The sequence below is a fragment of the Miniopterus schreibersii genome (assembly GCF_964146895.1).
Source record: "Miniopterus schreibersii genome assembly, chromosome: 7".
In the NCBI taxonomy this organism is placed as follows: domain Eukaryota; kingdom Metazoa; phylum Chordata; class Mammalia; order Chiroptera; family Miniopteridae; genus Miniopterus; species Miniopterus schreibersii.
In genome coordinates, this window is record NC_138108.1 from 49,064,623 (window position 1) to 49,077,574 (window position 12,952).

The 12,952-nt window shown below is 39.3% G+C and overlaps 1 protein-coding gene across 1 annotated transcript in view; it reads left to right on the forward strand.

Moving 5' to 3' along the window:
• FAP (fibroblast activation protein alpha) overlaps positions 1-12,265 on the forward strand; it is a 66,146-nt gene extending 53,881 nt beyond the window's left edge. Inside the window, exons 21-26 of the mRNA XM_081143325.1 lie at positions 866-920; positions 8,416-8,515; positions 9,560-9,624; positions 10,098-10,170; positions 10,432-10,505; positions 11,871-12,265. Of these exons, the coding sequence (XP_080999451.1) occupies positions 866-920; positions 8,416-8,515; positions 9,560-9,624; positions 10,098-10,170; positions 10,432-10,505; positions 11,871-11,972 (469 nt within the window). The 3' untranslated portion in view covers positions 11,973-12,265. The remainder of the gene's footprint in view (positions 1-865; positions 921-8,415; positions 8,516-9,559; positions 9,625-10,097; positions 10,171-10,431; positions 10,506-11,870) is intronic.
• The last annotated feature ends 687 nt before the right edge of the window (positions 12,266-12,952 follow it).

The window sequence follows — 12,952 nt, forward strand, 5'->3', positions numbered from 1 at the left end:
TTTGCTTTTTTCTTCCATTGCTTCTGATTCTCTGAGAGTTTCTTGAGTTTTTATCAAATAATTCCCCAAATAAATCACAACTGCTGCTCAAACACCAGCCCTCAAGGGAGCATGGAATAAATTAGCCTAAAACATTCTTTTTTCTTTTTTTGTGTGCCAACCTTGCAAAGTTACATTGCTGAGGTCTTCCTACGACTTTTAAAGGTTGCCCTTCAGCATGCCCCTTGCTCCTAAGGAGAGATTTATTTTCAAAATAGTTTTCAAATGGAGGCTCATCTGTGATGGAGCTCAATTGAATCATGACCATATCCTAAAAGATACATATCATCATTCACACCATGATAAATTGAGGGTACCTGAGTATGAAATGGGAGAAGGGTGGATATTTTTCCATGGATGGATGTGACCAAAAATGAGATGGTGATTATTCACATCTAAGCAAACAAGGTCATGAAAAATTAATAACATTTAAAATAACAACAACAAAAATCTCTTTTTCAAAAGCTGGAGATTTGGAAATACGCTCTTAGTCGTGGTGCTATTACTTCTTGTGTTACTGTGAGCCTGTATCTTGACCTCTTTGAGTCCCACGTAACTCACCTACACAATTAAGATACGAGGCCTTCCAGCCCTAAAAAGTACTACTCAATAGAAGTACAGCAGAGTCTAGAGGGTGCTTTTATCCTTTGCAGAAAACATGATAATATTCTTTTAATTATTTGTAAATGGAGCCTGATTATGCATGTGTTTAAACAAAGAAAATGTAGCACTTCTATTAAGTTTTTGGATTAAATATGCTTGTGTAATGAAGTAAATGTCATGTGTACACACTTAAAATTCTAAAAATTTGTTTCTTTTACTTTAGAAAATTCATAGAAATGGGTTTCATTGATGAAAAAAGAATAGCCATATGGGGCTGGGTGAGTTGTTTTATATGTTTTATGCCTGTGATTCAGTTCAGCAATCATCATTTTCTAAATTGTTCGCTTATAAGGTTTCTCATGAAATGTTAATGTTACAACATAATGTAATCTGTCAATGAAAACAGTCAAATTTTAATAATCTTGGCTTCAAAGTGATGGCTATAAGTATTTATTTCTTTTTTTTTTTCAATCATTTTGTTTTTTTCCCTGTGTAGCAAATTAACTCAAGATTGACACAGTTTTATTTAATTTTTTGGTGTTAGATTATATTTTACTGAACTGAACTATATTCATCAGATGTTGAATTCTTTTTATTATTTTTAGGTTAATATATATCTTTTATTTTATATTTTATCATTTTACTTTAATGAAAAGCTAAGCTAAAGAATATCAATTCCCTAGTATATTTTCTATCCCAGTCATATCTTGTTTGAGGGGGCAGAGAGGTCATCACATTTTTTTATCAGACCTACTGTTAATCTGTGCTAATTAGAGAGGTATTAATTAGTTTCTTAGTTATAGGTCATCTCAATAATTCCCATGTTTGAGGAATTGTGCAGGTCTTTAAAATACACATTAAAAGTGGGTAGTAAAAGTTATCGGTTATAGGCAATGAAGTCACTGAAAAGTTTAGAGAAATATTGGAAAGAACTTAGATTTGCCCACTATAAATTATGATAATTACCTTTCAAGAAAGATTTCCTGTTTCACTTTTTGGTCTGAATTTGTACATTTGCAAGTCAATTTGCAGCCATTTGTGCTTGGGTTGTTTTTCTTGGCTGTTCTCTGCGAGAGCGGCCTGCACAAGATGCAGGGAACGAAACCCAATATCAAAGGGAATCTGCAGAATTCAGCTGAAGTCTCAGCTCAGTAACCAGGTGAAGAGCTGTTATGAATTTATGGAAAGTTGTTACTTCAGGCCATTCGGTGCTTCTTAAAATTATCATATGTTAAATACCTAAACAGAATGAGATTCAAAGGGTGGAAATAAATAAAATTTTTTATAGTGAAATATTTCAGATGAGACCTTTCCTACAATCAATTTTGATGAAGTTTCCTAAAGTAAATCCTTGAAAGATTCAAATTTCAAGCTGCACACTTACATAGAATCATTAACATTTCTCTTAGAATTTTATTTTGCTTTCATTGTAGGGTTTGAAATAACCATAAAGTGGAACTTTTCATTTCCGGAATGTTCTAAGTATTAGCTTGGTAGAGAACCATCTATGTGGGATGATTTGAGGAACCCACTCATCACCCAAAAATACATCCATATCAGTCTGAAATTCTTCAATAAGAGATTCACACCATGTCTGTGCAAATGCTTCTAGAATAGTATATTAGGCCCCCTTTATTGCTTACTTTCCAACATAGCAGTGATTGTGGGGTAAGCCCTAAGAACATGTGTGGGAGAAGAAATGAGTGAACTGCTAACAGATATAACACTTGAGCAGCCCTTTAATCAGCAGGAGGACCTAGGAGTTCCTGAAGGAAAAAGGCCTTATTACTGTACTGTTTTTGTCAATTCTTTGAGTTTAAGACCAATCTATATTTATTAATCCATCCATCTTATCATCGACTCATTCATACTTTCTTCCATATACCAGAATTTTAGTGGATTTCAAGTAGGTCTTCTGTTAGGCTCTTTAGAGGGTGAAAAGATGAGTAAGTTATTTCGCTGGACCTCTAGTAGAGAAAACAGAGAGCAAGAAAAGAATTGTTCAGGAAATGTTCCAAGTGTTAAGTGAAATAAAACTTGTGAAGAATACCAAGGAGAAGAATGAGAGCTAAGGAGAGATGCAGAAATGAGCTAGTGTTTGAACTTGTTGAAGAGAGGTTAGTTAAGGCACATTCCAGGCAGAGTGAAGAAAACATTGCCCAGGTCCTAAGGTAAGAAAAAGTATGGTGTGGAGGAGACTCTGAGTTGGTTAGGAATGTCTGAAATTTCAGAAATATAAGGCGTATGATGAAGAAGGTATAGGTGAGTCTGAGTAGGTAGATAGCCAGATAACAGGAGTCCTTTTGGGCCACATAAAGAAGAATGGGCTTCCTCCATTTCTCTTCTCATTTTTCTATGGCTCTATGGTCATCACACTCCATTCATTTTTTAAATGTTGGTGTTTCTCTGGGTCGGGCCTTGACTCTCATTGTTTTTCATTTTCCTTGGGAAAACCATGTGGTTTCAAGATTAATGATGACTGCCAGATCCCTACCACTAGCCCACATCTTTCTTCTGAGCTCCACCTTTCAAACACCTGCTGATGACCTCTTGCAAATGTCTTACAGGGGCCTCAAGCTTAACTTTCTCAAGCTAAATTTGTTATAGTCTATTTTAAAACAAGTCCTCATCTTTATTAAGGACCTCACCACACACATAGTCACCCAAATTAGTAAGTTCAGAGCTATTTTCGAGTTTCCCTGCTCTCTGACTCCAAGCGTTCTGTTGGTTAGTAAATTTTGTCAATTCTACCTTCAAACATCGAAATCTGCTCTCATCATCCCCATTGACATTGCCTTAGTTCAGTTTCTTCATATGTGATTTAGACTAGAGCTTCACAAATTTGGGCCTGCATAAGCATCACCTGGAGAACTTGTTAAAACACAGTTTCCAGGGTCCTGCTACCTAAGATTATGATTCAGTACTCCAGGTAGAACCCCAGGATTTGCATTTCTAACAAGGTTCTAGGTAAGGCTGATTCTTTTGGTCCACAGACCATCGATTGTGTGGTACCAGTTTAACTATTCTAATTGCCTATTAACTAGCCTCACTGCTTTGTCCTCACAAGCTCCAATATTTCTAATGAAGTTATTGTTACAAAACAACTCTTAACAAGTTGCTTTTCTGCTTATATATTTTGTAGGGTTACATACTGACCTCAATCTAGCACCCAAACATAATTCCATGTGTGCAAGGCTCTTGGCAAGCTGTTTGCCACCTAGTTTTCCAGCCTCATCTCTACTTTTCCTCACACCTGTTGAATAATTTGACTTATGTCTGTGTTTCCTCGTTCCAGTGATTTTGTCAGTCTTGTTCTCTGCACCTGCAATATCCATTCTCTTCCATTCCCCACATATTCCTCTCTCCACAATGGAAAATTCCTACATGTTTTTTAAGACCCAACGCAGATATGACATTTTGTGCTCCAATAGCTCTTTATACGGCTGTTATAGGAATTACAATGTTTTATCTTGTCTGTCTGTTGGTTTCTCCCACAAGAATGTAAGCTCATCAAGGGAATGGACTTTGTCTTTTTTTAGCTTTGTTTAACACAATACTTGGCCATGTCACACATCTACGATGTTGTTTAAACTGAATTTAACCTTATAAATCAGTGTTTCCCCAAATGTGTTCTATTAATGCCAAGAAATTTTTCAAGAAAAGATTCTCTCCTCTGATTGGTAAATCATAAATTCTGTATAATACTATATATAAGTTCTAGGAAAGCAGTATTAAAGAATCATTTAAATTTTAATACAGTGTCACCAAAAAGTATTTGATTCCAGGGATACCTTTTTGTGAAGTGCTCTTGAACTCAACAGGAAGTGGAATTGGTGTCTCAGGAAGATATTCTTGGCTGTGAAGTAAAAGATGGCCTGTGGTGCTGGGAGGGAGCGGGCCAAGGAGTTAGGAGACAAATAATGCCAGCAACAAATACCAAGGACCTGAATTTAGGCAGTGAAGTAGGTGATGGGAAGAGGTCATAGCTCTGAGTGCTCTTTTATAGTATAATAATCAGGGACCTAGGGGAAACTGAGAGAGGTAAGAGGAAGACACTGGGAATGGCCATGAGAGTTATTTAGCTATTATTGTGTTCCATATTTGGGAAGGAAGTTTCTGATTCCATGAAGAGTTAGGCATGTTAGTGGGCTGAGAAATTTACCATAGCTAACCACATAACACTCTCTGGAGTCAATTGGTCAATGAACTGCAAATCTTATGTTTCCCTCCACTATTCAGATGAAGACGAGATGAGGAATTTTTATCTTACCTTTTCATTTTTCCTGGCTCACACAAACCAAAGTCCAGTCCTGTTTTTAGCTGCTTATTAGATATCCACTATGCCCCTAGTACTGTGCCTAGGAAGTGTCTGTTGTTACTGAGGTTTTAACTGGGCAGTTCTGTCCCTCAGAGGACATTTGGCACTGTCTGGAGAGGTTTTTGGTTGTTACAATTGGGGTAGTACTCCTGGCATCTAGTGAAGAGATGCCAGGGATGCTGTTAAATATCCCACAATGCACAAGACAGATCTCACCGAAAAAAGAACTACCCAGCCCCAAATGTCAATAGCACTGAGGTTGCAAAACCCTGGTTTATGCGGAGTAAACTTGGAGCAATTATTTTCTGACAATTGAAGAGCAGCGGGGGTTTTGCCTAAATTATTAGAATAACAACCTCATTTATGGGCTTTGCTTTGTTAATATAGGCCTAGCCAGGTGGTGTTGAATAAGCATTAGTTCATGATTTAATCTTAGCTCCTTTCTCTTCCAGTGACTAATTATAAGCAATTTGAATTGCTATGTGTGATCAACGATGTAAAAGTAGGACCAATGCACCTCTAATGAGACTATATTATATTCTAAACTTAAAGCTCCCCAAGATGTTTGCTCAAGTGTAGGGATGTAGAGGAAACAGCATGGGTTGTAGAGCCAGGCGTCCTGGGATTGATCCCAGCTCTGCTGCTTACTGACTACGTAACTACTCTCAGTGGACCTCGAGCCTCAGTTTCTTCAGGAAATTCATCAATAATTTTCTCACCAAGTCACTGTGAGGGTTAGAGGAGTTAATAGGAAAGTTGTATATTAAAAAATATATCCCTACTGTGTTTTAGGTCATATTCCCAGTGCTGGGGATATATATAATCATTAACAAGACAGACAAAAATCTCTACCTTTCTGGAGTTGGGAATGGTTGGGAGAAAGACAATAAACAAAGATAAGTAAGTAAAATGTGTAGTATGCTAAGGGATGTTTAGTGCTTTGGAGAAAAACAAAACACGAAAGGAGATTGGTGTGCAGCGCTGGTAGGTTTTTAGATCAGAAGGAAAGGTGAGCTTTTTTTTTAGTTCAGGCTTGAAATGGGGAGGAAGTAAGCCATGCAGATTATTTCTCGGGGAAGAGCATTCTAAGCAGAGGGTGACATCATTTGCAAAAGTCCTGGGGCTAGATCATGCTTGGAGAGTTCAAAGAACATGAACATGGGCAGTGAGCAAGGGGGAGGTGGGAGGTGAGAGAAGGGAGACAGATTGTGTGGGACCACAAGGACCTTTGCAATAACCGTGGCCGTACAAACATTAGCTCATTGTTATCGCCTGAGGTAAAATGTTCCCATGTGCACGGATAGCTCGCATAAGAATATTCCATAAACCCCTCACAATTCTGTGCCCTTCTAAAAATGTTTTAAAGACATCCTTCATCTAAGCAAAATGGCAAAGCTTCTAAGTGCAAAGGACAAACTTCTAGAATTCTCATGGCCAATCTGCTCCGTGGGTTCTTTCTCGCGGCAGCCACCCACTCTGCCTTGGAGCCCCACCCAGGGGAGAGCAGAAAAAAGTGAACTCCGGTGCTTTTTTCTCTCTTCCTTTCTACAATAGGAACAGCTTTGCTAGGCCGCCTGAGCGTGTAAAGTACACCTTCCGCTGTGCCGCTGCTACAGCAGTGTTGTTCTTACACAGTCTTAGAGACAGTTTGTACTCACCCTGAAAACATGAACATTTTATTTCGATGCAGCACTATTATCTGATCACCAAGTAGGTACAGGTCAAGGATTTCTAAGATTTTGAACAGAAATGTTCAAAAACCTTTTTACTATATGCAAACGCTTTTGACTTCCAATCTCACTCCATGCTGTTTCCTAGTCTGGGACAAAGGAGAGGAGAAGGGCCCGGTATTGTTATTTGCAGTAAAACCGTGAGCATTACTGATTTTTCTAATGGACTCAGGCTTACTCTACTCTCATTTAAACCTAAAATTAAGAAGGAAGAAAATATATTCTGTCTCAGTAATGGTTGTTGGCTAACCTACTCATCAAAAGAAATTTGTTTTGGTATTGTAGGTGAAAGTTTGGACCTGGCAGTGAATTTTCACTTACCAAAATGACTTGGAAGCCCAAAATATTTCTTCTATCTTTAAAATTTATTTTCCCCTATTAAAACATGTTTTCGTTTTCCTCCATGTGTAGTAAAAAGAGCCCGTGGTATAATCAGAACTGCCTCTTTTATTCTGTGTTTTAGACTCCGGGGTCCTCAGTAAAACTCCCCAGAGCTGGATGAATCAAACTGTAAATTAGGTAGAGAATTCCTCCTTTAACTGTTGAATTCAGCAAGATTGTTTAGCTCTTTCCTCCATTTCATGTATTTTATGGATTAAGATTAGACCCCCGCCACTGACCTGCTGCAGTTGTCATGTTTGTCTGTCTGTCTCTCTTGCTCTGCAGAGCTCTCCTCTCACTCTCACCCTCTCTAAAGATGGACCTTTCTGCACCAAAATGTGATATGATCTCTCCTGACCTGAGGGAAATTATTTCCAGAAATTTGTGGTAATAATATTTTAAAAACAAGATACGTCCCTAGTTGGAGAGTCCCCAGAATACTGCTTAGTCCGTGATTCCAGGAGCAGTACCTCTCCCAGCTGTGTACACAGATCAGAGGTGCCGTCCAGGGGGATGCAGGCTAATTGTGATGCTCTGGTTCTTTCTTCATTTTTAGAAAAAGGTTCAGTTTTCCAAACAACAAGCACCTCCTTATGTTATTAGGGTCACATTTCGGAATTACCTATTGATTCCTGGGGGAAGAAAAGTGATGAAAGCTAAACCTGCTCTTGACGACTCTGAAAGGTGTATTCCCTTGTGTATTTCTTTGTTTTTGTATTATATTTGTGGGAGGGTATGTAACATTTTTAAAACACCAGTGGCTTTCCCTCCTTTCAGCTGCCTTGCCAGAAATCCTTAAAACGGAATATGCAACGCGACCTTATACACAAACCCTGGCCATGTCCTAAACAATCTAGAAGGTTCTTATGTCCTTCCCTTGCTGTTCTGTGATGAAAATAAGTAAATACACAGATACAAGTTCTGCCTCAAAACGACTTTTGCAAGCTATGGGAAGTAGCTTGCATTTACATTTTGGGAAGCATCTTTTTTGGTGCATTTCTTTGAAGTCGAATCCTGTTTTTGCTGTAGCAAGGCCCTGGTTGGAAAAATATAGAAGAGGGGGAAAAAGAGAGATTTTTGCAGAAAAATTGCAATTATATCCATCTTTTAAACTGCTCTTACCATGTTCTGATCAGCACACCAAGTATTTAAAATTTACTGGGAATGAAATTACCCTCACGTCTGGTGGGGCTTGCTGCCAAAGGTGTAAGGTAGACATTTAATCTACCTTATCCGTGTTCCCCAGTTCCCATCAGCACTTATTGTGAGTAAAGTTGCTGTAAAAATGTAGAGGAGAGTTTATGAAAGTAAATGTAGGACTAACTCATACCAATGTCTCTATAGTCCTACGGTGGTTATGTTTCATCACTGGCCCTTGCCTCCGGAACTGGTCTTTTCAAATGTGGGATAGCAGTAGCTCCAGTCTCCAGCTGGGAATACTACGGTATGGAAACATTTCATAAATGTTGCTGCGGAAACATTTAACACATAATTACTCTATATTTGAGGTTGCTAGGAAAACAAATTATGCTGTAAAATTCACCTTAGCATCACTGGGGGAAATACAATGTATAAACAAGGTTATTTATAGGATTCATTATAATCATGTTGTAACAATCAAAGAAATTTTAGAGTGAGGAAGGACTTTTCCAAAATCCAATATATCTTATTTTCTCCAGAAGCCTTGTTCCTCCTGCTGAACCAAACCTTTAAAGCCAGAGCTAACTGTGTTCCTGCAGGCGCACAGTTGCTGCACAGCTGGCTTTTAAGCACATCCTATACCAAGTCAGACCAAGGCCAAATAATTCATCTCCACACCACAACTTACAGCTTCCAGCTCCATTGCTCCAGAAAGCAGAGCAATAAATACCTGTTCAAGAAGTATACCTCCCCAGGTTGCCTATTTTTATGATTAATATCAATACAAGATGATTATTTGGAATTAACTCTAATAATTGTACAAAAATTAGCTTTCATCAGGTCTTCTTCCTTGTGTTGGCTTGGAAATGAGATAATTGTGACTTACAGGGACTCTTTATTCAGAAAAATAATGTATATGTGTGTTGAGGGAGGAGAATTTGTCCCACGTATTTCCATCCCAGATTATTTAAGACACTAAGGAAAGTAATACAGGTGGCTGCATTTGTGATTTCTTTTAAAAATAATGAGGTCATTCCAAGGGTTATGTCTATCTCAACATTCCCTCCACTGACGTGCTTTGGGTAGAAGTGAAAAAACTAAACATCAGCCCTTTCTAATGATAGATGCTCCTGTTTCCACAATCTCCTCCTCTATTACTCTCCGGCCCTATCGAGGCAAACTGCAGAGCCATAGCCTTGGGTGGAGCATTGCAGGAAAGGAGAGCAAGGCCCTTCCCCAGCAGCTGCACACAGGAGAGCCGAGGAGCAGCGATCCAACTAGGGGGTCTCGTTGGTTAATGCAATGATACATGCCATGTGCAAACAACATCTTCTTATATATTTTATAGCATCTATCTACACGGAGCGATTCATGGGTCTCCCAACAAAGGATGATAATCTCGAGCACTATAAAGTAAGAATTTTTTGTTTTATGTAGGCTATTGATTTATTGCAAATGTGCAAAAATAATTTTAAAGCTGTCATACAGAGTTTCCACTTCTGCTGGGTCCCCCAAGCAAACGTGATGATCTTTTGTTCGCTGCAAAACACCTCACTAGAAAGGAATTCACTCCTTTTGGATTGTATTCTTTCTTGTTCCCTCCCCCTCCCCACCCCCAACCCCTACACAGCTTGAGCAGGCATCATTTATGCCTAAGGTCTCACTCATATGTAACATATGACACATAAACTTTCAGTTTTTCAAACCAAGAATCAGATGGAAGTAATGCAAATGATGAAGGAAATGTGTTGCTCTGACTCTTAAATATTTATCAACCAAAGCAATACATAATTTCAGTATCGGTGCGAAGTCCATTGCACAATGATTTAGCTGGTTTTCTATTAGAACTTGCAGCAACTAAAATGTTAATTTTTCCTCCTTTCCAGAATTCAACCGTGATGGCAAGAGCAGAATATTTCAGAAACGTAGACTATCTTCTCATCCACGGAACAGCAGATGGTGAGGTTTAAGCAAGGCTCTTACACATAAAAATACTGAGCCAGCATCACTTTGTTTAAGAAACATTAAGCATCTCCTGTGCCCGTGCGCGGGGTCAGTACCTAGGAGTCGGGGACGTTTCCATGAACGCGTGCGATTGCGCACGGCTGACAGTGTCAACGGCACGACTAGATAATTGCTGGTGTTCATTTCCAGGCGGTACATTGTCACTCTGCGCTTCCCGGTATTTCACAGCACTTTCACTCTCTCTCTTTGTTGCAGATAATGTGCACTTTCAAAACTCGGCACAGATTGCTAAAGCTCTGGTTAATGCACAAGTGGATTTCCAGGCAATGGTACATAATTTCGTTCTACTCGTGTTCAGGGCCTTAGACCCCTCAGCTAAAAGGAGGAATCTTATCTTTGTTTTGTTTTGTTTGTTTGTTTGTTTACTAAAATCTGACAAAGACTTTGGAGGGTAGAGTAACATCATAACATTAGCAAATGAATCTTGATTTTTTTTCATTAATTCCCTGAAGGACACTAGGCAAGCCATGGCCCCTCTGGTGATCCCAGCTGAATCATGCATAAAATAAAGGCATCCACAGGATTAGATGATCTTCTAGCTCACACATCCATTAGTTCTGTGATCCCGTGTGCTGAGAGTACCTGCAAAACCTGGGGGTCTGTTTATTCCATAAGAAGCAATTGCGGAAAGTTGTCAGAGACCCGGGAGGCTCCTGAAGTCATGCAGCTCTACTCAGAGTTAGAGAATCTTTTCTTTTATATGTCCTCAGCTCCTGGCATATGCTTGGCCCACCACAGGAGCTCCTGTTTTTACTGAGTGAATGAATGAATGAGCTAACTGTAAAATCCAGTTTGCATGAGGAATGGGAAATGAAAGCAGAGAGAAAAAAGCAAAAACCAAGGCAAGGGAGACAATCTCTAATATCTATCTTTCCCCCTCTTCAGGAAGCATAAATTCTCTCTCACTTGCTTATATATTGAACAATGAAGAAAAGGAAACCCCCACCTTTTTGAAATTTGTTTGGGTTTTTTTAAATAATGTACAAAGGGTGAGGTGAGATTTTTCTGGTCTTTTTTTATTGTGACCCCCCGGCAAAGTAAATTCAGCATTTAAGTCTATAGTATTGTATCATGACCACTAGCCAGCTTTATTCAGTGAAAACAATAATCTTACCAGCATCTCTCCAACAATAAAGTTTAAATCTATGATACCATATTTCTGTTTTTTTAATGATATTTTTAGCTCCTATAAAGGATGTTTATGTTTATGTGTTGTGGATTTTCTGCAACAGAGAAGATTTAGAGTCAGAGACTAAAAGCCTCGTGGAATGTCTGAGCTAGAAGGAACCTTAAAGAAAATCAAATCCAGGCCCCTCATTTTACAAACAAGGAAACCAAGCTACAGAGGAGCAAAGCAACAGACCCAGCCACGAACCCTGGGACCCGAGCCCGCCTCCTGATCCCCGGGGCAAAGCTTAGCCACCATGATCTAAAAAATGGTTTCAAGCACATGAAACAGTGGTGAAGCTTAGTAGGTCTTTACATCGCCCCACTCTAAATGTTTACATTTGTGTGCTCGAGTGTTCTTAGGTAGAATTTCAGCTATAATATTAGAAAAGCTAGCTAGGTAGGTCCTGAGAGAATAAAAAAGCCAAGGCCCGGGAATAAGGCGGCTTCTTCCCTTTGTGTTTCAGTGGTACTCGGACCAGAACCACGGCATCGCCGGCCTGTCCACGAAGCACCTGTACACCCACATGACCCACTTCCTAAAGCAGTGTTTTTCTTTGTCAGACTGAAAACGGTGCCGATACGAGCCTGTATCGCCATCTGAACACGTCAGATAAATGTCTCAGGCTGTTTGCTTGTGTTACTCTTTATGCTGTTAAACGTTGGTATAAACAAACAAGTGAATGTTGTTCAAATGGCTGGCAAAAAATTGGGAGGACTCAGGAGTTCAACGGAAACATGGTTTACATTTTTCCTGTTCCTCTGTGAAAGGAGAGAAAAGGGGGCGAGCCTTTTGCTTTGTACACAGTATTTTATCACCTGTTTATATGATGCAAAAAATAAAGAAGGAAGTTCAAGTGCTGTTATTTTGTCTGTGTTCATTGATTGCAAGTTCTGTTTTTTGGGGGACAAAGAAGTGATTTTGCTAGGCAAGGACACGAATGATATTAGGGTGGCTGGTCATGAAGAAGGAGGGTCCGGAAGCAGGCTGGGAGGTTTTGTGATTAGAGCTCCAGCGCTGGATCACTGTGCAGAAGTCAAGTCGGAGAGGCATTCGGAGAGAAACCCTGATGTTTGCACCCGTGCTGTCCCTCCAAGAAATGTTTATTAAATTTCCCCCAGAAGATTTCTTCAACATTGCCAAGAGCATTTGATAAAGATAAAGTCAGAATTTTGAATTCAGGCTCCTTTTAAGAAATGCTTCCAAATTGGAAACCTTCCTATTTTGTATCCCTTTTTTGAATTAGTAATAGTAACTGCCTTCAGATTGCTAAACCACACCAACCTAAGCGAAGCCAAAAATTAAGTAAAATGGACATCAATAGCTGAAAAGGAAAAATGTTCTAGCTATGAGATTTTCTGGGGTTGGACTTCTACACTATAGAGTTCATTTTGAAAAAGAAAAAAAAAAAAGCCACAATGACTGAAATCACAAAGGCAGTGCTCTGCCAGTAACTGTCCCCATCAATCAGAAATGTATGGGCCGCTCGCCATCTCTGTGATCACCACAGAATTAAAAGGAGCCACCCCAGGTCAGCAGAAGCTATTT